The sequence below is a fragment of the Alosa alosa genome, chromosome 9, assembly GCF_017589495.1.
Source record: "Alosa alosa isolate M-15738 ecotype Scorff River chromosome 9, AALO_Geno_1.1, whole genome shotgun sequence".
Taxonomy (NCBI): domain Eukaryota; kingdom Metazoa; phylum Chordata; class Actinopteri; order Clupeiformes; family Clupeidae; genus Alosa; species Alosa alosa.
In genome coordinates, this window is record NC_063197.1 from 5201111 (window position 1) to 5229055 (window position 27945).

At 41.3% G+C, this 27945-nt stretch overlaps 1 protein-coding gene across 4 annotated transcripts in view; it reads right to left on the reverse strand.

Annotated features, from left to right (window-relative positions):
* Positions 1–710: 710 nt before the first annotated feature.
* nlgn1 (neuroligin 1) overlaps positions 711–27945 on the reverse strand; it is a 209201-nt gene continuing 181966 nt past the window's right edge. For all 4 annotated transcript variants that reach the window (XM_048253152.1, XM_048253154.1, XM_048253153.1 and 1 more), the window contains 3 exons: positions 6487–6699; positions 4048–4837; positions 711–2528 (listed from right to left, as the gene is read on the reverse strand). In XM_048253152.1, coding sequence (XP_048109109.1) covers positions 1715–2528; positions 4048–4837; positions 6487–6699 — 1817 coding nt within the window. In that variant the 3' untranslated portion in view covers positions 711–1714. The remainder of the gene's footprint in view (positions 2529–4047; positions 4838–6486; positions 6700–27945) is intronic.

Genomic DNA, 27945 nt, shown 5'->3' on the forward strand with positions numbered 1-27945 from the left:
TGTCTTTAGCATTGAAGCAATGGCTACAGATCTGCTGCTCTGATCATTAGGATCATCAGGGCCCCTGGTTCCCTCACTGCCAGGTCTCCACCTGCTCCGTGTTTCAGGCACGATGCGATGAGAGGACACTCTAATGCACAGTGTCAGCAGAGCCCCAGCCTTGCTTCAATTACAAATTTATGAGCATTTAACTTTAAATGTCACTATGGAATGTACTCTGTGAAGGAATAACAAGGAAAAGTAACAAAAAAGTCCATACAGCAAAGCAAACTCACAACAACACAAAATATACCATTCCCTGCAAAACACTCATTCTTTTATGGTCCTGGGCATCCATGGTGTGCTGAACAGAAATAACAATAATGAGAATAAAATAAAAAAAAAAACGCCAGAAACAAAAAAGTGCAGGTAATTACTTATCTAATGTAAAGTGGTCTTTGACTATTAGCAAGAGATGAAAAATAAAATAATGATATGTTTTTAAAGAACTATGTGTGGAACGAAAAGAGTACAATGAAAATCCCAACCTTTGGGAGCTCAAACAGCAAGTGATTCACCACTATTAAAAAGTTTTACCAACACACATTGTACAAAACTAGTCCTTATAACCATGTTCACTCAAGCTATGGTGTATGCACTCTATTTAGCCAGTCCCCCCCCCCCCCCAGTCCCCACCCCTAAACAATCCTGACCCAAGTTTATTTCCTGTGTCAGAATTCTGTGGGTTTGTGAGCCAATCAGAACAGTATTTCTTCAAAACAAATCCAATGGGGATGGAAATTATTTTTTTTAATTATGACTTAATCAGCAGAACAGCCACCAAGCAGATAAATTGTCATGCGCATCGTGCTAAAAATATCCAGGTTCCCTTTTGTCTGCCAGTTCTTGGTATAGACAGCACTTGTGTGATGAAGCTGCATCTGCCAGAAAGAATATGACTCCCCCCAGTAAGTTCCGCTGGCAGATTTAGAATATCGCTGCCCTAGGAGGGCTTAAACAGCATTGGTGCTTTGTGTACATATCTAGATATGTAAATAGGTTCTATACAATAAATCTGTTCCCCAAAAATAAATTGATGAAAGGTATCCAAGACATTGCCATGAATGTCTCCATTGTGCATATTCCTGAAGAGCTCTTTCCCTTTTCCCACCTTTATGGTCCTTATTCCATATCTTACAATGCCTCGTCTGTTTCCTGCAGGGTTACACATGCCTGAATTGGGTAAGCAGCATCTCCTCTCTTCTCTTGAGAGTGTAATCTAGAGTGCGATGCCTCAGGAAAACAATATTTTCTTTCATTTACAAAGGGCCTCCCACACTTCCTTTTGTCCTCCACCTCCTTGGATTGCTCAATTGTAATCCGAGGGTAACATCTCTTGCCAGAAAAGGAGTCTGGCATAGTCACAATGCTGAGTACTTTAAAAAAAAAATTATGAATATCTTTATTTGTTTTCCATTTTTTAACTGAAATATTCTTCCACGTTTCTCTTTAAAGTTTCTTTCCTTTTAATATAAAATGGTACTATCTGTCCCAGAAAAATCCCTATAATTCCTATGAGTCATATTCACAGGAGTGGAAATATTCCACAGCTTGCTTTCTTCACTCAGTGTGTTGGCTCCTGTATTTGTGTGTGTATTTGTGTGTGTGTGTATGTGTGTGTGTTAGTGTGTGTGTACATGTGTCTGTGTGTGTTTAGCTTGCAGGGTCCCACAGGCTATACCCTGGTCGTGGAGTGTGAGTGTGGATGGGGGTGAGGCAGCGTGTTGTTCTGTCCGCTTGAGAAGGTGTTGAAGGAGTGGAGGGAAGTGAGCCCTGGCATGGTGTTGGGGATCATGGTGATGGTGTTTGGCGTCATGAGTGGTATGTCGTCTGGCGACCGTCGCATGGCTAGCGTGTAGTCGGGCGGGCAGGCAGTTCTCAGAACCACCTCGTGCGGATGCATGGCGTCACACTCGTGATCCAAGTCTGTGTGCTTCATCTGCAGCGACATGATCTCCTCCTCCTGCGTGTGCGCCAGGTCATTGGCCGTGTTGCGCTGCGGGCTGCAGCGTCGGTGCACGTCGTGCCGCCGCTTGTCCTTCTTGTAGTAGAGCGCGGCGAAGGCCAGGATGTTGAGGAAGAGCAGCGACGCGCCCACCGCGATCGTCACGCTCAGCTCCGTGGAGTAGTCGCGCTGGTCCACCTGGAAGGGCTGGCTGTCCTGGCTCTCGGTGGGGAACGGCGTGGGGTTCGGCCTCTTGGTGTTGACAGGGATCTTCTTTGGTGTTCGCGGAGTGACCTCTGGCGGTGGGACCTTGGTGGTCGTGGAGATAATCTGTGTGACCTCGTTCAGGCTGTGTAGGTGAGGAACCAGCTCCAGCCACAGGTTGACCTTATTGGCACGGTAGTGCTCCTTGACCCGGGGCTTCAGGCCGATGTGAAGGTAGAGCTGGTCCTTCTGGTTGTACCGTGACCAGGCCACCTCCTCAAAGCGATTGGGTTTGGTGTGGATGAACTTGGTGTCTTGGGGAACGGGCTGGTTGGGGTCTCTAGAAAGTAAACACAATGTCCTGTATGAGCAAACAGCAGCAAGACACGGCATACGCTCATATAGAAAAAAAGCTTAATTGTTGATTGATTGCTGTTATAGTAGCACAGAACAGCTGAGCGTATTCTAAATGACCCTCACCATCACATTGAGAACATAAAGCTCCCATGTTCTCTGTATGAACTTGTAATTGACATTTGTGTATGCATGTCATTACAGTGTTGGATGGCCCCAGTGGGCACATATTACAGTAGAAAGAAGCAATTGTCCTCCATCCATCATTTCCAGAAAATAATATAATTAGTGGCAAGAACACATGCCTTGAGGCAAAACGGTAAAACTCTTTAATATTCTTCCAGTGAATATTACAGGCTGCTGACAACTCACACTGCTTAATTAACTTGTCTCTGAGTGAAGAGATGTCATGTTTGAACCTTATACAAATTGATTTTCTGTCATGGTTTCAAATCATTATAAATCCCATCAGACATTTTAGAGGTACTCCTCTCATCACCAGCTCATTTGCTCAGGTGAAAGTTAAAAAAGCTTTGAGTGTGTCTACTTTTAACACCTTACTAAGCATAATGGTACAATTAAAGCATTGCCAGCATGACATCACCAACAATGTTGGAAAAAGACATCCGTTAACATGTTAGAAAGCTTTCATCAGTACCAACTGGACTGTGTGGGTGATTGTATGTATGTTTGCAAGCTTGTATGTTTTTTAGATGGGTAGCTGGCTTTAGCGCAAAACTCCATAATGCTTCTTTAAGGTGTGAAAAATCGTAAAGGTTGTATCAGCGATAGCAGGGATACGTCACTTCTGTTGATGTTCAAACAAAACAGAGAGCTAGCTCGCTACTCCCTCCCCCTCCCACCCGTGCAATTGAAACTCTCCTAAATGCGCATCTCGTCGGTTATTGGTTGAAACACTTTATTTTGCCTTTGAGTGCCAACCCTTGTTGGTAGTAATCGTTTTTGTGTACAGATCTCGGAGCCTAGGCTGCCTACAGAGACGGCCTACAGCTAGTGGATCGTTAGGATTAGATGAATGTGATCATTTATGTTTGGGCCTTTTTTGGTCCTGAAATCGCTCTTACTGCACAACCTTTAATGTTAAACGGATTGGCAGGAAATTGGCAAATACACACAAACTACCCCAAAGTCAGATGAAGGCAGTAGCAATTTCCAGGGAATTGTTTCGACAGGCTTAAGCATCCAGAGACACATCAGTGATTTCTTTGAGTGGTACCAGTTATTATAAGTGTAGGACATTACACGCCTGACAGGACTGAGCCGAATTTGGAGCCTTTAGATAATTAGCCTTCCACTTATGTCATAGCCAGCAACAAGTGATACAAACATGAATCTGTTTTTATGCTGTGATACTACATGCAGTAATTCTTTTAATTTGCTCAAATTACATTTCAGAGCAGTTTCCTGGCAACAGGTCAGGTACATAATCCATTCATAGCCTGATGTCTACAAAAAGTGATGGCTAAAACAAATAACACACTCACCCAGTTTTAGCAAAGTTTGTCCAATACGTCATTACCACAGCGCTCAGCATAACATCATTCTTTGAGAAGTTGCATGGGAAGAGCTCAGTTGGTCCAATCATGGGCAGGCCGAACACATATGGGATTTCATCGCCATGGGCTGCGTCTGCCCAGGGCGGCACCTGCTCTGTCTGGCAGTGATGGTAGAAGGCGTAGAAGTAAGTGGGAGACCCGAAACTTGAGTGGAGATCCGCCGTGGCCACAGCTGGGGCCACCCACTGGTGGTCAGTGAACAACGCAAGTAATGTCTTTCTCCGCGTTTCCGGGTTGTGTCTGTCTGCCCAGTCTGTGTACATGAACTTAATTGTCTCTCGCAGGATGTCCTTGCCCTCCGGATAACCATAGAGGTCATCAACGAAACTGGAAACGGCATAGTCAAAGTCGTTTGCCTGCACGCCATTCTCGTTGTCCACGATGAGCTCCACAAACTTCAGACCTTCACCTTGGTTGACCCCCAGCATGATGTCATAGTTGAGGAACTCACCCTGCTCCATAAGAATCTGTGGATCATCTGGAATGACATCCCCATCGATAACAGGTCCAAATGCTATGTGGTAGCGAGCAGGCTGAATGTCTTGGTCCACTAGCTCTTTATAGTGCTTCCTCTGCAAGCACTCTACCAAGTCCACAGTGTCCTTCAGGTTGCAGCCCACCTTCTTGGCCAGCATACGGGCATATTTAGCAGGCTGGAAGCTGACCGCCCAGCTGGACAAGGCTGAACCGCTCTGTGCTATAGCTCTCTGAAAAAGTCCTGCAGAGAAAAAAAGGGCTATTTAAATGGAAGAGTTTATGCCATTTTTAATCACAATGAATACATCTGGTGTGGATCGAATTAGAGACGGAATGAGAAGGGAATATCTTATGTTTTTCTCCGTCAAAAATGAACAACTCCCTCAGGTAATGTGTCTTTCTGAGCACCGAAAATATCATTAGCAATTTAGGGAAGGTCCCTCTGGTTTGTTCTCTTTGTTGTGCAGCTCTGCGAATTGTTGAAAACAGTTCTCTGCTTCCATTTACGGATCAAAATAGCCTACCTTAGACGGCAGTCAATCATGTACAATACTTTTAAAGAGATGAGACAAACAATTTAGTTCCAGAAGGAAATTACCTGTAGGATTAAGACCATTTTTCGTTTTTAAAGCTACATCAAATGTTTGCCTTAAACTAAGACCTTGGTGCTCATATTGCAGTCTTGTTTTAGCACATCCTTTTTACACTGTAAGAACATGGGTTATGGAAGTCCAGTTAGTGTTACTATCAAACAGTTTTACATACAACTCCTTCAGCGTGTCAGGGGGCATTAGATCAATAGATAATCACTCATTCAAGTGCCCTTGGTATGACAAAAACAGATGCAATATTCCACTGAGGTTAAGCAGACACCATGCAAAGACATGCAGACGATGTGGAGATGAAGAGAGGGCTAAGGTGAACTAATCCATGTTGCTATGACAACCTGTAGGATGTTAGGCATTGAAGCCGCTGAAATCTGCTTCCGTTTGTGACTGCAAGATCCTTTGACTATAACTTGAAAAATTCAAATAAAATCAAACTAAAAAAATAGCTAACTAATTTGATTTCATATTAAACATGTTAGACACCACAACATGCAGCCTTAGCAGAGTTCTTGCATATGCAAACTTCAGGTCTAATCACAGAAGATAGCCTACTGTAAATGACCAATAGAAATGTATTTCTTGCCATGTTGTTTAATACATTTAATTCTACTCTACATGGTATATAACGTCCCTCTAGGTAAGCATTATGTCCACTGGAAACAACATTTATGTATACAGTAAATTAATTGCATAGCCTATAAAATCAGTATTTGTTTAACTCATTTCTGTCTGTTCCAGGCTGGCCCAGCTGTTCATTCTGTATTGACATTTTGGATCAAGACAACCTAATAACAAATTAGATTCTTTGCTTTGGGGTTGGAGTATTTGGGGTTTGATAGTATCATCTACACTCAGCTCTGCACAAATATCAATTTCATGCTGATTTAATTGCATTCTAAATTTGACAAATTGCTATATACTGTATTTCCAAAACTCCTTTAACTTTTAACAAAATGTTCGACATAAACAGATTTCAATAAAATAAATTAAATTTGATAAAAGGACACAGGAAAACATCCCACAGGGCATTGAATGTGTGAGTCTGATATATCCTATGCAAAAATATTTGAAGGTTTTAAATAAATTTAAACTGAATGGGTTGGGTAAAATGCAAAACAGCTAATTATGCATGCAAGCAGGTCAAAAACACACAAAAACACATTATGCACTGTCTGTCCCTGGCATTTAAGAAAGCTTATTTCTGTGCACCAGGCATCAATCTGTAACAAAACTGGCATGCAAACACCCAAATTTGTGAAAAGTTGCAGCCTCTGCATTATACCTTTGGTTGAATTGCTCCAACGGTTACCTTCAGAATAATGGGATAGAGTCAGGAGGTTGACGCATGAAGCGCCAGCCCCTGATCCAAATACAGTAATGCGCAAAGGGTCACCCCCAAAAAAAGCAATGTTTTCACTGGTCCAGCGTAGGGCTTGGATTAGATCCAAAAGGCCATAATTTCCCTTTGCAGCTTGGTCTCCTGTGCTCAAAAAACCTGAAAGACATAAAAAGAGGAACAGACTGAATATGCGGAAAAACATCTCACACTCCCATGAGGAGGAAAGAAAACCACTCTGCGTAAAATCGTCTCCAAAAACATAAACTTAAAGCTTGAACCTTTACAAAGGATTAATAATTGAAAATGCTGCAGTGTAAATACAAGTCAAAGCTAAATGTATAACCAACAACAGTAAAACACAAACTGGCAAAGCAGTTCAAGCTGCATAATTTCTAACATTATTTAATGTATATATGCTTTACATTTCCAAACATTTGTTATTGCACATTGCTATTTCACAACTGGTTACCACTCTTCTTCCAAACAGGCCTTGTTTAAGGGAAACAATCACAAAGGAAACATGAACAATACAGAAATCTCCACAGATTGTATCTCTGACTTTGAATGCCTGGTTACTGACCAGCAGTTTAAACAGTTCATTAACAGTGATGATATTTTGTATGTCCTCCAGAGGTAACCAGCATTTAATAGTTGTTTGTAGCAAAGTACTCACAATTGGTCTGACCTCCCTTGACAAAACAAATAGAGTCTAATGACATAATTAACAGAGGTTGAAGCCTCATTTGCAATGGCCTGCTGGTAACAGTACACTTGAGGGGAATCCTTTCTTGAGCAGGAAATAATCTCACTGGAGAGATTTAAAAAATAGTTCCGGTACAATTATTCAACTCAATACCACCAAGAGGTCTCAAAATACATTTAAAACACAACAATAAGCCTGGTGTTTGTTGATACCTTTCTGAGCGTCCACTGGTTGACAGAATGACTTCATAATACATTCCCAAAGGTGTAATATTCTGTTTTATTAGATTAAAAAGCCAACCAACATGGGGCTCACCCGCCACTGCTCAGCTTAATTGTAAGTCATCATTGCAGTTTTATCCTACGGCTTTTCAAACTCGGTGTAGCCCAATTAGCAAGACAACAAATCAATTCTCCCTAAAGACATCAGAGGAAAATCACTGATTTAGTCAGATGAATGCTCAGTCTCTTGATGGTCATCCTTTGATATGCCTGGCCAGTGCTAAACCATTGCTTCTTGGGAATAAACTGTGTCTCAGCAGGATGCATTCTCACTTTGGACATCAAGACACAGGGTAGCTATTCTATATTGCTATAACTGAAGCACACTCAATTTCATCAAGTAAAAACTCAAAACCAGTGACATGTGGCCATGTGTACTAATTATCCCATACACATGACACAATGAGAGTGAAAGGGGTGGCAGACATCAGCTTTGGATCTGCACACAACCCTGCATTGGCACCTTTTTAATTGAGTTTTTCCATTTAAATTGAATTAATTTATTTTTGTTTCTACATCAAAGGCAGATAGATCCCTGAGAAGCGACAGCAATCTACCAGCACGTGTTTAATTGATTCCATTTAGCCGAGCTGAGCCAGAATGGAGTGGACATCAAAAAGAGGCCAGGCACGGACCTCGAAAATGATTAACAATCAGATGCCAGTCTGCCTGCCACTGGTGCCCGTGGCTGAGTACAGGAGAGAACAGATTGATCTGAACAGGTGGGACTACACTCATTGTGGAACATACAGTGCCCTCAAGAGGGAAGAAAAATGGATTCCCTTTAACCAGCAACTGACAATTGTAGTCTGCTGAAAGTAGTGTAGTCAAGTAGTTTGCTTGCTATGCTTGCTGTGTTTATCAGAATTCATAGTTCTGCCAATGCTACCAAATCTCTCTCCAAGGTGAACCAGGGCATTAGCAATAAGCTTATCTAGTTGCTATGGTGATGCTGATAAGTCGTATGGTTGTGATATGAGGTAGGCCTACAGGTGGCCCATGTTCATTTCTCTGTGAATAAGAAGAAGCACTAGATTCTGAATGATAAAGCAGGTAACAGACAACATGTATCTGAATGTAACACTTTGATATTGCATTACAATGCAGTCCCTTTTCATACTTCTTGATATATTTACACACAAGGTCTATACACCTGACTTGCACCTGACAATGCAGTATGCATTCTAGCCAAATATAGTTTCATATGAGAAATTCATCAGACAAACAGATGCAGTTTTCACAGTCAACAATGCACCTCTGCTGACCTATCTGAATATGTCTGTAAAGAGAGACGCACACAGGACAACACGATATCACATTTCCTGTCACTGAATCATGCAACTTCAGTTATAATTTGGCTTCCCATGAGTGTAGTGCAAAACATGACATTTAAATCTGCCAGTATCTGTACTAACAAATAATAAAGCCCAGCAGTGTCTCACAACCACAAAATGAGAGGGGGGAATAATTATGCTACCAGCAGTGACAACATTCACTACTCTGAAAAACTCACACTGTGTCAAAAAATCCAGATAAATACAAAGAATGTACTGACACACAATGTCTTTTGTATAACAGTGCCTCTATGGGTACAGCAGTAACAACAGAAAATGATAAAGAATGAATAAAGAACAACTAGATAGCCATGTATTGGTAGACACATTTGTATTAGCTACAGAGAGAGATCATTTCAGTGAATGGGAAGACAAGAAATGTTGTGTATCTGCATGTGGCTTTGGGATAGCTGTATGACTTATTACTATGGGTACTGTTAAATTGTAAGCCAATTGTCAGTAAGGTAACATTTTCAATGCAAATTAGCAATGGTCCAAATGGCGTTAATGTTTTGCTAATCTTACACTTTCAATCATACATTTATGCACTGGATGTATCTCTTGTGTGGTTCATAACAAAATGATTACCCGTTAAAAAAAACCCCAAAAAACAACAGGATCATAGATGTTTTGAATTGGGAGCACAGATTGAGTCTTATACGAGTACATCGCCTATAGACAGAGAGCTGTGGCAACTGTTAAAAATCCTATAGTCTCTCCTCTGTTCAAGGTTAGGCATCAGGGTACAGCAACAAAACCAGCCAAGTCCTTAAAACTAATCTATTGTGATGTCTGGTACCCTTTCACACCACCCCAAAAAACAAATGGGCCCTGGGTGTGCATGTTCCTAAATATATGTACTGTGATCAAACAGAGGCAGACTCATTTCTCACCAGTGCTGTTCTCAAACATCATTTAGATCTCTGGGCCTTGCAACTGTGACGGGACTCATCTGTCCCAAAGTTAGGCTCCCTCCCAGGTCTATTACTTCTCGTGAAAAAAGAAGTGAAAGGAAAGAGGGAAATGCTCTAAAATAAAGGAAATAAAAGACAAGGGAACAGGCAAGCTACTCAACCAGAACCAGTGATACCCATCAGGCAGCAATTGATAACGGCTCTAAATTCAGGCATGTAACAAGGACTGCCTCCTGTGGTGACTGTTGGTAATGAAACAATTCAAGTCCCCCTTCTCTTACACTGTTTTTATGTTTAACAGGTAAAAATGCAACAGCTCCTCTGATTCCTGGTGCATTCAATTTGACATCCCTTTTCCGATTTAATGCTCTGTAACACATACATCTTAAAAACTGCAGCCCAAGGCAAAATACATCCAATTATGTGTCTCCATTTTCCTATATTCCTTTTGCTTTTTCTTCCACACACAGAACACTAAGGCAGCATGTGTGCCTAATAACAAATAAAATCAAATTAAAATCCTCATTTTTATGTTTAAAGCATCATCTTACACAATTGAAATATTGCTAAATAACACACACACACACACGCACACTTATGCACACAATGGTTACTTCTAGTTTATTACATGAAAAGAAGAATACAGCTAGAGGCATTGCTATGGAAAGGCCTACAAAGTTAACTGTACATTTCAATAATACAGGACATTATTAAATAACCACAACACTGCGTCTAATGCCAGAGTGTATTACTTTGCATAATATGAAATGTGTAAGATTTTCAATATAATTTTTGTCATTCCTGTTTCTATCATAATTAAAGCTTCCTACTTGCTAATATGGTGCACATGAATGAGCTGTCCTTTGACAAGTATTACACTTTACACAAATGACTGCCAGAGTTCACTACCCAACACCACTTACTACAAATATGCAGATGACACAGCCATAGTAGGACTACTTACAGACAACAGTTCCATCACAGCTTACCACCAGTTCATCTCAGATTTTGCACTGTGGTGCTCTGATAACTACCTCCAACTCAACATTGACAAGACAAAAGAACTGGTCATTTATGCATCAAAATCACCCCCTGGACTCACTCACATCATCATCCATGGCCAACCAGTTGCACAGGTCAGCACTTTCAAATATCTTGGTCTCACCATTGACAATAAGCTTAACTTCAATGAACATGTCACCATCACACAGAAACGTGCACACCAGAGACTGTATGCCATACGCAAACTAAGATCACTGTATGTTGCTCCCCCATCTCCTTCTGCTACTCTACAAAAGCATCATCCAACCCCTTCTACTCTACTGCTCCCCCTGTTTCTTCACCAGCAAGTCAATGTCACCAGCAAGAACAAACTCATTAAAATCTCACACATAGCATCCAAGATAATACAGCTTCCCACCCCCAGCCTCACTGATGCAAATGACAGAGCCACCACGCGCCTTGCATGCACCATGGTAAGCTGCCCTGACCATCCCCTGAACTGGTTCTTCACCCTACTCCCATCTGGCCGCAGATACAGAGCCCTGGACTGGAAAACAGATACAGAGCCCTGGACTGTTTTGTACCCTCAGCTATCACTGCACTAAACAAACTGTGACAATCATCCATCATCATTCTTTTGTTTTATGTTGTCTGCACTGTCCACCTTTTTGCTTGTATTTTGTTGAGGAGGGAGGGAAACTATGGGGTATGGGGTGTGTTATGTTATATGTGATATGCATGAGGCTGTGTATATCCTGCATGGAATGGAATGATGTGTGTGAAAAAGAATATCCTTATAGAACAATAAAGACTATACTATTAAGATTACACCATGGCTCAGTAAAGAGCCTGACTTACAAACACAGGGTCCAATATATCTGGGAAAGTTACTTCATACTTACATGTCTTTATAAAAAGCATTACTGATAGATGCCATGGCATGGGACTGACTCGCAGGCAAAAATGCATTATACATTACACAATACACACTTCTATCAGGGCCATTCACCGTATGCCCCCACACACACACACACACACACACAAAGCCCACTGATATCACATTCTGCAAAATTAGGCTACCTTCGTTACTAACATACCAGTTGATACTTTTTACCTGCATCGACTCGCAATTGATTGTGCATCTAATGTAACACTCGGTGGAGAGACTTCCACTTTCCAAGTTTCACTTTCAATGTCGTTGTGAGCTAAAAAGCTAAGGGAAATACTTTGAAGTTCCTTTTGAGTCCAAAAATGAATAGGCTTTCTATAACCTGTGCTACACTTTTCCACCAAGTTGTGCGAAAATTGTAGGTTACCCGTAGTTTTTTTTTTATGTTGACAGACAAACCGCACTACAGTAGCCTACATGGTGCAGTAAATGGAAGCTCTTGGTAGTGCGTGCAACTAACGTCTACAAATATATTTATGGAATAAAACTAGACACCTCTGATTGCTGTTTACGGTTAAACTGCGATGATGTGAACACCAGCCAGCGGAGGGCAATTACAGTATATAGCCTAGGCTACCATGCATGGAGTCGTAGGCTATATTTCCCCACAAACCTAGCGGCTGCTTGGACAAATCCACTTGAGGGGTGGGGCAAGGGGGCGCGATCGTAACACACACTGAACCTGTCATGATAAGGGCAAAATGATTGACCCGTCACCCCCCAAGCCAAATGGATGCAACTGCATTTATAGACTAGACCTAGGCCTACATGACGGGCCGCAAATAGGCTAAATAACTTTAAAACAAAATAAAAAAAATCCCGGAGGTCACCGGCCCACCGGTTGTACAGATTACCAGTCCGAGCCTGCCGTATGCTGTATCAGACATGGTGATGTTTGGTTGAATCAGTAACGGCTTAATTGCATTCTGTCCCAGCTGAGCTGCACAGGGACACTAATGAAAGCTAATGCAAACACTTGCTCTGCACTTATTCCACTCGGATGACTTTGTTAAATGGATGCCCTGTGTCTAGGGGGAAATGAAGGGGGCGAGGTGGCTGGGCTGGATGTACCGGGTTATGGGGTATTCAATCCTTTAGCTGCCAACATACTTTTAATACATGACCTATACTGATAAAAATGTCTAAACACAGTTGAAATATGATGTTGAGTTTTAATAAAGAGTGATAAGCAGTCTGTGTCCTGTCTCTGTCCTGCAGAACTGGACTTCAGCAGATGGAGAGAACACAGTGACTTCCATAGCATACACAAACACTTGCCTGTATAATTGTTTGCCACTATGACTAGTTTGTCCATCTGGATGCTTGGTTTAGAAAGCTAATAATAAACACATGGCTTTGGTAGCTGTCCATGGTCCTGGGATGCGTATGGCAGAGATAACATGAGTGATGAGTGTGATGCGTAGCCATGCTGGAGCACAAGACACTGGAGGCATACCGGTGCTCAAAAAGCATACTCAAAAAGCCAACAGAGCAGTCAGTGGGAAGTTAGTGTGGGTAGACATGAAACTCTTCCAAAGTGTTGGTAAAGCAGTTGGTTTGAATAGCAGAAGTGATGAGTAGGCCTGGCATATATCGGTGCAAACTAAATGAATGAGCCTATTGTGGCATAATAAGGGTTGGCACATAAAAACAAAACATAGATTATGCACGCTGAATAAGTATACCTTGGTGATTGGAAATGTTAATATTGTAAATATCTAATGATGGTATGGAAACTGAGAACTGACTACTGAACCTGGGAGTGAGAGCTTAGCGGGCCAAGTTAGTAGACATGACAGATGAAAGCTGAGTTTGGTTGGTTGGTTCTGTCAGGAAATCCCTATTGGTTTGATCCCCAGGAAAACCCTCTTGTAGAGCTCTATATCAAGTGCACCCCAATAAGAGTCTTAATTCCTGAGACTTTTGCTTTTGGCAGACAAAAACATGGAGGTAGGCGTAGAGGTGGGACCCTAAGTATGAGACGTATTTTTTTTTTTGTTGCATTTTAACATACATCATACATTTAACATACATCTTGATATAAATATGACCTTCCTTGGTTGGTAGAGAATAAGTAGACTACAGCACAATTTTTTGGCTACCCAAATATAAACACAGTCATTAAATTCCCACGAAACACTACCAACCAAACAAAAACTTTAATTAGCTTTTAATTATGATGCTTTAACTGAGTAAATTGATACATTTACATACTTTAGGAAATGTTACCAATGACAAAGTCTGTATGCAATTTTTCAATTTCCAATATAGCATTTTAGTCAGTCTATTTAAGGGGTCATGATTATAACATGATGAGTACATATGGTATAATAAGATCTGGATATAGTAAAAGATAATGGTGGTACCTTACAGTATGTTGTTAGTTACTGTATAATACAGTACATACATTTTAATGTGTCATGACAGTCTGTACTTTTAAGCTAAAACTATGATAGCATCTTCCTGGACAAGAACAGAGGCGCTAAAGATGCACAGCAACACTGCCTCCCTAAGAGCCCACTCTCTTTGAAATGTGTTTCTGTGGTTCTGCTGCCTCTAAATCTGATCTGAATTGTTAACCAGCTAGGCTTCCATAGAAAAGAACAACATTTGCATACAGATAACATGTCTGCAGAATTACATATGCCTGCTGCAAGAATGGAGACAGGGAGAAAAAGGAACAGAGAGAAAGATATAAAATGTGAAAGAGAGGAAGAGGGAGGAGCAAAACCACTTTATAACAAGGAAAATTCTAAACATAGCCATAGATATGTATTTATATGGTCTCAATCTAAAGTAGGCTGAAAAGAATATATTTTCGTCATTTTTCCGCGAACCAGAGTCCTCCACTTTATGAGAGGTCAATTGGGTGGCACAGAGACAATGGTCTGGAAATAAACATCGGCCATTAGAGGACAACACAAATGCTGTATTACAGCCTTGGTGCTGATAATGATCCAAGCTTGTCTGGAGAGACATGGGACTGCTCGGGTCTCTGCTCCCTGAAAAACAGATCCACAAATGACTTGAGGAACCTGTAAGGGTCCTGCGGGCAAGGTCTCCCTAATGAGCCCAAACGACAGAGGAAATGATGTTGAGACGAAGTCATCGTTGCCGGCTCCCCTCTAGTCATAAACACATGGGCTTTGAAAATGTCATTTCAATTCTCTAACAACAGCCACCATGGCTGGATGGATTGATGTGGGCCATAGTTGGTCAGGCGGGAAGACATTTCTCCTAAATGATGTTTAAAATTATTTCCCCAGATTTACGGAGCTGCTTTTTCCAGATTACACATTAAGTGTGTGTCCCGCATTATACAAACAGATGAATGCCGTGATTAAAGCCAACTAACAAAATCAATATCCAAACATGCCGGCCAACATCTAAACATGTTATTGAATGGCCTTTAGCTTCAGATCAGATTCCATTTGAACCTCAAACATTGTGACATGTTTAGAGAGTGGAAGATATAGGACAGCCCATACCACTTTCGATGTACTTATATGGAATGGACCACATTTCAAAACTCTGACATCAACTTATTGTGTTAAATGGGGCCTGCCTAAGTCCAACACAGTTATACAGAACAGGTTTGAAAACCACCCATATATTTGTACTAACCCTAACGCCCTAGTACCGGCATATTGTGATCCAGACAATAGAATAACACCACATATGACAAAGTTTGGGCTTTTTGGACAAGGCCTGACCCCAGCCACTACTGCCTACACTACAGAACAAGCCAAAGAACACAGTCGATGTGATAACATAACAATAGTCAACTTCTTTCTTCCTAACTCTTCAAACTTTACCTTGAAACATGGCAGCCAGATTAAACAGAAGTTCTCCTTTGTGGTTGTTTCTACATTGAAAAAACCTTATGCGGGAGCCTCTTAGATCTAGTTCGCAAAGGGAGCTTTTTGTTGTATCAAAGCTAGCTTTTAATGATTACTGATTATGGTGGAGCTAAAGTGCATTTAAGGTTCAACTTATAAAATCTTATATAAAGCTAAAATCTTCTACCATACAGTATTACAAATCTGGCATTAAACAGCAAAATGGATTTTCTGTTTATAGAGTCGTACACCCACTCAGCACTATGATTATCAGGCAGGTAGGCAGCTGCCTTTGCAAAAAGAAATGAGAGAAAACAAAAAATGAGATGTCAACAGGATGTGTATGTGTGTTTCTGTGAGGATGGGAGAAGTAAGTATCAAATAACAGCTGAAGGGACCAGAGTAGTTAACCATGTTTGACAGCTGTGATGTCTGCAGCCCTTGCCTGGGTCCAGCTTGCATGGCCAGAGACCCATTGCCCAGCCCAACTCAAGCAGCTGAGGCATTGCCAGATACAAGTTAGCGTATCCTCCGACACCCAGCCAGATGAAATGTCACTGCTCCACCAACACCTCCCCGCATGCAGGGTTTAGACATATCTATTGATCGGGCCCCTGTCCACACCTTTGGGGGACTGATAATTATATAAGTAAGTAAGTAAGTATATACTCTTTTGATCCCGTGAGGGAAATTTGGTCTCTGCATTTATCCCAATCCGTGAATTAGTGAAACACACTCAGCACACAGTGAACAAAAGCACACACTAATCCCGACGCAGTGAGCTAACTGCTACAACAGCGGCGCTCGGGGAGCAGTAATTTAATAATAATAATGGAAAAATATATGTATTATTCCATACTGACTGATCTGGAGGTTGTCGCTGACTTTTCACAGACTTTGGTGAACAGCTTGAGAAAAGCTTCAGAGACTTGTGTGGCTAGCTAGATCCCAAGATAGAAGAAATATAGGAGGCCTGCAGCCAACCACATTAAAGTAGTTGAATTCAGTGAAAATGAGTCATACTGTATGCCTGTGGTTTTCCTATTTTGAATAGAAGTGGGTTGGTAAATATAGTACAAGTACATAGTACAAGTAAAAGTATAAGTACAAAATGTGAATAAATATACTGTATAAGTACAAAATGAAAAGATAAAGAACTACAAAGTCAGCTGAGGTTGGACAAAAATAAATTAGACACAGTAGACACACAGCTACTGTACATCAAATATGCACTGAAAGGTTTTTCAGTTTTTCAGAAAATAAACTGCTTAAACAGTTTCAGTAGACAGCCCTTTAAGTGCTGGTGGTTTGTCATACACCATACAAAAGGCATGATAAGGTAATAGTTCTGCAGACAGATCATTAACAAGAAATCTGAGACATTATAATTTCCTGGTGTAGCATCACAATTCATGTTAACCTCAGGTGTTATTCGCATACATACAGTATTGTGTTTCCTTGGCATCTTGAATGTGCAACAAGATAGAGGGCGGAAATCTGCCTTACAAACTTGTTTGAGTGACAAGAAGCCCTTCCGGAGATCTCCCTAATGTTCCACTAAGACTGACATTTTTGTAACAAAACAGAATTATTAATGGAAGAGCATGTTGCAATTTACTATTCACTGTTCACTGCTAACTGTGTGTGTCAACCAGACCAATAGTCTGGACTGTCAATCAATAGAGTACATTTATTTTATGTTAACTCTCCTGTTAATATCAAATAGCAGTTATTTGTTAGTTATAATAAATAAGAAGCTTATATATTTTAACCAACAAAATGCTTTATTATAAATAGACAAACTTAATAATATGACAGAATGTGAAACATTAAAATTTCTACAATTCCTTCACACAAAGGGAATTATGAAATACTCTGGTATGATAATAAATTAATTAAGCATGCTTCCCTAATTTTTGTTGCAAAACACAAACCTTGCTATGTTTAAGACGCACTTGATGTGTGAATCATGTTGAGGCACATAATCATACCAGAATCTTACAATTAAATTGGATTCATTCTGCAAAAATGGCAGTGCATTCTGTGCCTTAACAAATGATGTTTCTCAGGCTGACAAGTTGATAATATGCTAAGACATTGAGACCTGTTTTAGGACTGGCTGCTAAACTTATGATCATAAGTGAGATGCACAGATAGATTTCATTGTTCTAAGTGTACTGTATATGGCTTGTCTTATATTTCTAAAGAATATAGAGCTAAAACAGAGACTAAGATTAGCACTGAAAAAAGCTAACTCAGCACTGATTTTAAAGTGTTTGGTATTGAACATTTGTGATCTCATGATTTATTACTCATTACCTTTGACTATCAAACATTATGAGGAAAACTTGGAGTGTTTTTCTTGAATGGTATCTGGTTATAAATGCTACAGTATTACACACACACACACACACACACACACACACACACACACACACACACACACACACACACAAAACAAAACAAAAATAAATAAAAATGTGTATTTTCAAATACATTCATTTGAGTAGAGGTGGACATTTGTATGCTTTTACACGGTTTCAAAGGTGATGTACCACTCCCTTGGAGATAAGAAAGTAATAAAATGTGTTCTAATTTTACATTTATTCAACGGATCGTACTTTAGACAGGTATAATGTACAGTCGGTATTATATATAGTATTTGACAAAATAAATACAAACTTCTCTTTGAGAGTAAACCAAAATAAAAGATACAGTCTCTTTTGAATCTCTCAAACCTACTGTACAGTATATATCTCTACTACCAAACAGACACTTTAATCTGAATCTAAAGGGTTAGGATTGAATGTTTAACCTTCATCTGAGCAAAATCAATTTAAGCAAAGATAACATGCTAACAGATGCACCATAAAGTTGTCCTGCTGTGTCTAATGTTGGCAAAGAAAAAAGCGATGCCTATGGTGAGGCGTCTATATCCAGTAGGCAGGCGGGCTGTGGCCTGCAGAAGCTGCTATTGCTGGGGGTCATATGAGGCCCATTAGAATGACTGTTAGATCCACCCTCATGGTTTTCATTGAGCGTGACAACATCTTTGTTGGTATGAGGACAGTGACGGGTGTAGGCGGGCTGCAACCCAATCCACTGCTATGTGGCTGCAGGCCTGGGGTTTCTCAATGACATGCTGGCTTCTAGCGTTCACAGGGGACCCCGAGCCAAACCACAACTACTGTACAGAGAGCTGACTGTGATGTGCTCATTCAAGTGAACCACAGCATTTACTTCCACAGAAGCAAATAAAATACAGTACATGTGGGGGTAGCTAAACATTTCATATTTGATATTGATTATACATTAATAATATTCTACTTTATTCTACTAGCCTGGGACATAAAATGAGTTTGCATTTATACTGAAATGAATTTGCATGGAGGCTGTAAAACAACTGGGCGGCACAGACAGAAACAGCCTGAAGGGTCCCTTTCTGGTTGTGGTCGAAGCTCACAGCTCACAGACACAGAGATCCCTGGCAGAGGATGCATCCGCTTGGCATGACAGAGTAAACATGAAGTGTCGCAGCCAAAGCACCCAGGCACCAGCACATTCCATCCCTTGCAGATCGATGTGCCTCCAGATTCTTTAGCCACACAAGAAATGGGCTAGCAATAATTCGTCCAAGTAACAAAGAAACTTGGGTAAACTAATTCCTCACCCAAGTACTGAAGGGAACAAGTTGACATTTTCTGGGCTGGGCAAGTCGCTGGACCAAGGAGTTTTAGTCACCTTGGCAGCAATACATGGTGTGTGACCAGTCTTGGAGGATGGCAAAACATGGACAACGACAGATTTACAGTGGTAAAAGGCTAGAGCCCCTCCAATTACCATCCCGTAAAAAAGAGACATCCAATGTTTACAGCAGAAGTTATTTTGGTTATTATTTTAGGAGTACAACTTCAAGCAGAGAGGAGAGAGATTCAGCACTGTTATGAACACACACGCAGTCCCAAGTGCTCATTAGTCCTTTCCAGGCTGGGTTTCTGCATTTGAGTGTGTGTGTGTGTGTGTGTGTGTGTGTGTGTGTGTGTGTGTGTGTGTCTGTGTGTGTCTGTGTGTGTCTGTGTGTGTGTGTGTGTATGTGTGTGCCTGCGTGTGTGCATGCATGTGTGTGTGTGTGTGTGAGAAAGAGAGAGAGAGAAACAGAGAGAGAGAGAAAGGAAAAAAAGAACATGGGTGCAGTCTTTTTCACACTTAGGGCCATCATGGATAATTCCGGTCTCTGGGAATGTGCATTTGCATTCATGGAAAACAGGCCTGGGAGCTCCTCGTCTTCCATGTGTTTCCCCACCGGACACGGTGCTTTGTGATTAGCATACATGCGAGAAAACATCAAGAGAACATTCTAATTGCATTACCCACTAGATGATTATATGAAAATCACATTTGCTTTCATCAAGGGGCTCTAGAAGAAAAAGAGACACACCTGTCTAATAATTTGAAGAATTCATCTGTTGCCTAAGTTGACTGCTCTGTGAACTATTGAATACACTTTTTTACGCTTCAACCCCAACAGTAGATTTGAGAGTTAGAAACGAAGAAAGGCGGAGCAGAGACTTGAAAGAGAGGCCATGGACGGTGCTGGCTCGGTGTAACAATAACATCTGCAGAGGTAGCAACGCTACACATCTCTCAGGTTTCCTGGCACTCTACCCGACTCCTGCAAACACTACCTCGGTGTCGATCCAATACCTTTGGAAACACTCTCATGCAGTACAATTTATTTGTTTATTGCAGTTTCTGGAAAATAAGCCACAAATCTCGCTCACACAATCTTTCTCTCTCCCTTCATATTTCTTTCACTTTTTGTTTGCCCTCTTTCTTTCCCTCTCTCTCTCCCTCTCTCTGCTGGTTGCTATCCCTCATTGTTTCCTTTGCTAACAGCATGACTCAGCAGAGTGCAGACACACAGTGCTAATTTACTGCTCTCTTATTATACTTGTGCCTGCTTAGTCCACCTCCATTCAACAACTCTATGGGTGCCTGTGCTTGAATATACAGCTAGCGCCGCAATGAAATGCTGAAGGCCTGCAGTGCCACATTTATCCAACATTTAAATGTGAATATACAAAAGAGCTACAGGCAATAGTAAACACCTGAAACCTTTCAGGTATAGGCTGTTGTTCGTATACCTATAAAATAGAAAACGTTTATTTATGACAAAAATATTTCTTAATATCTAAATTTACTGTGTATTGAAGGAGCTCTTAGTGATGTTGGGTAACGTCACTTCTGTTGACATTCAAACAAAACAAAGAGCTAGCTTGCTACTCCCTCTCCCTCCCTTCCATGCAATTGAAACTCTCCTAAACGGACATCTCGTTGGTAATTGGCTGGTAATTGGCTGATGTTTTTATGGTCCAGGCTAGTGTTAATTTCGTCAGACGAGACGAGAGGAAATATGTTCGTCAACGACCTTTTTTTTCATGACTAAGACGAGACGATGACGAGACGTCAGTAATGTCCTGAAACACTGACTAAGACTATCTTAAGATGCATTATTGTTGACAAAAAAAGACGAGACTAAAATGTTTTGCATGAAATAAAAACTAAGATAAAATCTCCCTTCATGTTCGTCTACAAAATGAGAAGACAGAATATTTAGCTGTTACGTTTTCAAAATATTCCGAATGAGTTCATACGCAACAGCTTTCCTGTAGGCTAGTCTAAGCTTTATGCCACTGCTACATACCCAGAAGTTGACGCTTCTCTCATACAAATTAACATCCCCCAGAATGTCCATACGAAAATGTTCAGCATGTAATGTCAACTATTCATCTAGTTAGACTGATGATGCAAAGTTTGCTGGCAAGTAAGCTAATATAGAAAGTTCGCTAGCAAGTTAGCTATGGCTAAGATGGAGAGTCTGTTTGGGGAATGTGTTGTGTTTGGGCGCATATCGCCATCTAGCGGGGCGGAGTAAAACATTAATACATTGGCCTACGACAGTGTTTCTCAAACTATTTCAGTTTCAAGACCACTTCACTAACCCTAGCTAAAAAAAAAAAAAAGATTAGACCTACTTCAACAGTAGCCTATAATTAGTCTATAGGCCTACTCACTGAACCACCTTGCTTATTGTCTTTGCACTTTGCTTATTGTGTCAGAGGATTCATTCTGTATGATTTAAACTGGCATATCTTACATAGACAGTGTTGCAGAACTGTTTGGATTTAACTACAAGTTATTTGGCAAACAACTCATCTATATTATATTTTACCACGTCTGCTCGCGGACCACTTGGTGATCCCCGGACCACACTTTGAGAAACACTGGTCTACGAATGTGACAGTGGTCCAGTCAAATCTTTTACTGTCTATGGTCAAATCCCAGCCGAGCTATAACTGTAGCTCGACTTACCTGTGCATGTAAACATACGGACTGACAAAAAATCTGAATGAGTAATTATAACAGACGAGTAGCCCTGTGGACACACAATATTGTTGGAAAATTGAGATGTGTGAAACACTATTTGACTCAAATGGTAATCAGAAATAATTTGTTTTAAAAAAAAAAAGACTAAAATGTGTTGACTAAAACTGACTAAGACTAAGATACCTTTAGTTTTCTTTTGACTAAAACTAGACTAAAATGACGAGACTTTTAGTCGACTAAAACTTGACTAACAAAAATGATATTTGAATGACTAAATATGACAAAGACTAAAAAGGACATTTCGTCACAAGACTAAGACTATGACTAAATTAAAAATAGGTGACAAAATTAACACTAGTCCAGGCTGGAACAACTTGTGTTTGTTGCTGTTTTTGGAGCCTGGGCTGTACACAGAGACCGCATTTATTTACAGTGTATTCAGGGCACAGGCAGCTAGTGGGCGGTGAGGTGATGTTTGCAGTATGTGGCAAATATTGCTTAGAAACCACGTAACAACACCACGTACTGTCCACAGAAGTGTCCCTTTGCTTCCCTCTGCAAATGTGCTGTAATGATATGTGTCATATTGATGAGGTAATTCTCTGGGTAACATACCCACAAAAGTCATGCACGAGCACTATTATGAAACTGTGCAGTCTGTTTCTGAACAAACTGTAAACATGGCAAAGTCTTGAGCACCAGGGAACAATGCAGCAATAACGAAGTTTTGCTTGAAAATACCAAAGTTTCATCTTGTTTTGGGCATGTCACATGATTCAGTAGTGACTAGTGAAAAATAAACCCCACACAACACATGCTCCCACGCCAAAATGAAGAGGCAAGCCATGTATGGAGATCATGTAATGTGAACAAACTAAGACTTGAGCAAGACTAATCTTGATTTCTGGATAGTCTCAATGCTACACGACGTGTTGTAATTACATGTGGTGACAATCTCGTGCTCATACTTCTGTGTCATTACCAGTTGTGTGTGTGTGTGTGTCATTCCCTTCATCTGCTCCTGAGACAGGCTTCAAGTCTGATGCTGCTGTATTCCAATTAAAGCTCGACACCGGCTTCTCTGCCGTCTGTCTGCGCGTGTGACTGTGTGTGTGTGTGTGTGTGTGTGTGTGTGTGTGTGTGTGTGTGTGTGTGTGTGTGTGTGTGTGTAAGGGAGAGAGAGAGAGAAGTCTGACACATGAGAAATCTAATCACAGCACAGACATCTGGAGGGAGCGGAGTGGTCCGCTGCACCTGGGGGATGACAACTCTGACTGACAGTACCAGTGCGACTTTCCCCTAACACACGCCCACACACGCACACACATACACATGCACGCACACACAAAAGCATAAACAAACACAGAAACATGCAAACTCCATCATGCAAACATGAACACAACCAAGAACACTAGCAGTGACTACACAAGACTACACTCGAAAACCGAACACTAAAGTGCCCATACAGTATATGTCAGCTTGCACAGCAAGACAAAAGCCATGAACAACATTCACACCTATTCCTTTTATTATAGACAAGGTAAACACAAACAGATGGTACACATTATTTGCTATACGGCAACAAATTCACAGCTGAATGAGTTTTCCTATCATACCAACCCCACTGCTTACTCTCCTTTCCTCCATGTCTCTCAAACTCTCTCTTCCACACAACACACATTCACTTGAAAAAGACCTTATTGTGATGTGTTACATTTACTATACACATGCTACTGACTCTGAAATCTACCTGGAGTAACTGTACACCCGTTACTCTGGCTTTTGATCAATTTGACCTCAATTCTCTTTACAGCAGCATAGACGCTGTTCAACTTTTTTCAAGTTTTTTTTTTTTTTTTTTTTCTAGAACTGTAATCTACAGCCAAGTCCCAATACACTGGGCTTGACCCTTTGTCATTGCTGGAACACTGCTTTTCTTAGTATTGTACCCAATTCTTTTATGGTTCACATTGTCTTTTCTTCAAGGGAATACTCTAGACACATGGCATAGCGATTCGCCAAACTACACAAACAGTTTGTGAGACACTAGCTTTAAAACCGTTCTGGGACGACAACAAAAAAAGTCTGCAGGCCCGACAATGTGGCAGAATGACTGAAACAATTACCGTGTATTCTCACTGCACTCACACTACCCTGCTGGTTCTGCCACACAGATTTTACAATTTGAGCGATGTAAGTGTGTGAGTGGATTCCTAAAGGTAGTAATCACGTGCTCACAATAGTCTTCATCAGTAATAACAACTGTGGTGTGTACCAAGTCCTGGCCAACTGCACAATCTAATGTTTTTAAAAAGGTAATGCTCTTAAGTTCTATCTGTTCTGAATCTGTGGATTAGCTGTGGTCATATCAAAAACACTTGAATCTGACCCACAAAGGATGCAAAAAAGCAAACCATTACAAATATCAAAATCTGTGGCAGAAAACTCATGAAAAATGTTCTTGCTGTCTTCTTTTATATCAGAGCCACAGGGATACTACAGTCTCCATAAGCCTTCAAATGTCACACATTTGCAGGAAATTCCCTCTCAATGTACACATTAGCTAATTGTCAGCCTGACCTTAACACACAACGACATACACTGACAAAAAACTCCCTCAGGCATTTCCAACATAGCCTTAACATCCACCTCAGACACAATTTAAAATCACAACACCTCACTATCCTGTTTGGGAGATGGGATTTGCGTGTGCTGTAAGAGATCCATCCCAGTCTTGCATTTAATGCCAATAAAAAAGCAAAGGCATAAAGCATGCCGGCAAACAAAGCGCTGAGTCAGTGGAATGCCACCATTAGACCTGATTGACTCTCACGCTTGCATTATGAATTGGCTGATGGAGGCTTCACACAGGGAGGTGTTTTCTCTTCATATTAAATGTGTGGAGAGCGAGAGAGGGAGGGAGAGAGAAAGAGGGGAGATATTCAAAGAGATCAAGATTGATGGATACAGTGAAAGAGCAAAAGACATAGAGGCACTGGCAGAAAAACGACTGTGTTACATCAATAGTAGCTCAACTTGAGCAAACTCTAGTGGAGTGCACCTCTGACAGCCCTGATCACTTCTACTGTAGATGTCCTACATGGCGGTGACATCACCAAATAATTACCGCAATTATCCGCCGCGCAAATCTGTGGCCGACTGCGGCGCAGGGAGCCCAAGTGGCCATTACACAGCTCTCGCGCGTCTAACAAGGTCAACAGGCTCCGAAAGCTGGATGATGACTCTTCAGCACTGACTCTCAGTCAGGCTGCGGCTCTGCTGGATCTCCAGAAGACAATGGCTCCAATCGGCTCTCAGTGCTCGCATGAGGAAATGATGATGCTATTAGCATGCAAAATCACAGCTGCTCTCGCTTTGCACCGGGGCCTGAGAGGCCCTTGGGATTTACAGTTCACTAGCACGGGGTGCACTCGGGTGAGAAAAGGTGAAATCAGGAGAGTAGTGTTGTCCTTGGCACAGTGCTAATGCTGAATCTTAAATGGAAACGTCTGACATGTTCAGGGATCCAGGGAATTCTGTTTTAAGTAACTCAGGACTTGAACTAAATGTGCTTTTATTATGTAATGACCTCTTTGTAGTCTTTAAAACACACTATAACGATCGCCAATGATGAATATATGATTAACAACAAATACAGTAGAGCAGAAGATAACGGAGAACTGCAGGGTACATTTAGCAGGAATTACAAAATAAAGACCCACATTTTCCCTCATGGCTGTCAGTGACCCAAAGGTCCAGAGCTGTCGATGAAGTGAATAAAGCTGGACGATCAAACGGCCAGTTGCAGAGCAGGACGGTTTTAGAGGAAACCCCACTGAGACATAACGGTATATGAATCAACAAATGCTGGATGTGTTAATAAAACATCGCTCCGCTCTTCATCACTTGTTGACTTGCTCACACATACGATGCCATGTGCAGCACAAGACTTTCCCAGGACAGGCAGTCCTGAGGGAGCCCTTTACACACTAGAGACATGGACAGGAAGCAGCTCATATCGCCCATGATCGTCAAGCTATTGTTTAATGATTTATTCATCAGTCTGCTGGGAATTTCATTTCATGTCTGACTATATTTACAATGCAAGTCACACTGCACGGATAAAAAAGAGCTTATTTTCAGCATGAACTTCTGTATGGTAGTGATACATGAACATTACTGTGACTGACCAGAAAGTGTGAATTAGCAGCGTTACACACCATGTGTAAATATATATATATATATATGGATATTCACATATGATTTAATTTATATTATCCTGCCATAAAATGGTGACAAATTAGGGGATGATCTCTGGCAGTTTGTTCCTGTCTACAGTGGTTCCCGCACTGAAAGGTTAATTGGATGGGCTGTAGAGGTATGTGTCAAGAGGGGGATAATTTCAAATGGATGTGGCATTCTTGCCTGATTCGAAAGTAGACTGTGTGTGTGTGTGTGTGTGTGTGTGTGTGTGTGTTTCTAAAACGTCAGACCGAATGAGTAACAAAGAAAGAGCGTGTGTGTGTGAGAGAAGGTGAGAGATGGAGAAAGAGTGGTAGAGGGAGAGCGACAAACCGAATCATTATTTCCCAAGAAGAGACTCAACTGGAGAGGAAGAACAGTTGGAGAAGGCTGGGGAGTCAAGGGAGCGATGCGGAGAGAGGAGAGGGTGTAGGCAGGGAGGAAGAGCTGGCAGCAATAGGGACTGACAGAAAAGCGCTCATACTGGCAGAGAGAGAGGAAATTGAACCACTCAATGGTAAATGCCACCAAATTCCAAAGCAAACTACAAATGGACCTGATTTAATATTAATAAGGATATTTATCAGAATAAGGATCAGGATATACTACAAAATGAGGAAGACACTCAAGTACAAATATAGCTGACTATGTTCCTTTTGCTCATACATGGTAGAAACAAGAACAGTTGCTATTACACTGTAATATAATAAAACAAATTGTTCAGTTCATCTTCTCTTCATTTTAAAATGTATTTTTTAGTTTTTGAAAAGTTAATAGACAATATTGATGACATTACTGTTCCATGTGATTTATCTTCATGCATTACATATCATATTGTTGTATTGTACTGTATACATTGCATTATTTTAGCAATACTACCTCCCAGTCATGCCGATAAAGCTTGTTTGAGTTTGAATTAGTATTTGAAAGAGAAGGAAAGGGCAGAGAGGAGGTGGTGAGGGGAACCAAATGGAGCCTAGAGGAGGTGGCAGCCAGCAGCTGCTGTGGGAACAGCCTGGCGCCGTGGCGATGGTGTCCCCTCTGTGGTGTGCAGCAGCATGATGGGGTGCAGGCCTGTCAGGCCCAGGACTGTCAGTGCTCGGCCTCACCCTCACCCAGCCCACTGGGCATCAGAGGGAGGGAGAGGTGCCACAGCCTCCTCCTGAGACATGGAGCAGAGCCACATCACAAGCACCAAGCACATGACACACACACACACAGAGAGAGAGAGTGAGGGAGAGAGAGAGAGGGAGAGAGAGAGAGAGAGAGTGAGGGAGAGGGAGGGAGAGAGAGAGACTGTATCTCTACCTGTACATACACATAAAAAGACGTGGCAAGTCAGACAGGTAGAAGGTAGATAGAGAGATACAGTAGAGGGAATCCGATACTATCTCTACTCTACTCAGACACACAGACTTTAAATTATTAAGATGTTATGGAGCACTGGCTTGCCAACTCTCCCTCCAAAGGACGTCTTTCAGGCATAGGCTTGCCAGCACACATCAGGGTGTTCAGTGTACACAAACATGAAGCTGTCTCTGAAAGACGGAGGGCTTGTCACTGAAAACAGTGACATTTACCCACAACCGCTGTCTGAAACCACAAGTCCTCCCACCTCAGTTCCCCACTCAAGGCTAGCCGTGCCAGCCACCACAGCCCAAATAATACAAGTGTGTTTATTTGAGAAGGTCAAGTGTAGCGCGTCGGACCCACTCGTATTGCAGGGGAGTCATAAATTAGCAGTGGAGTGA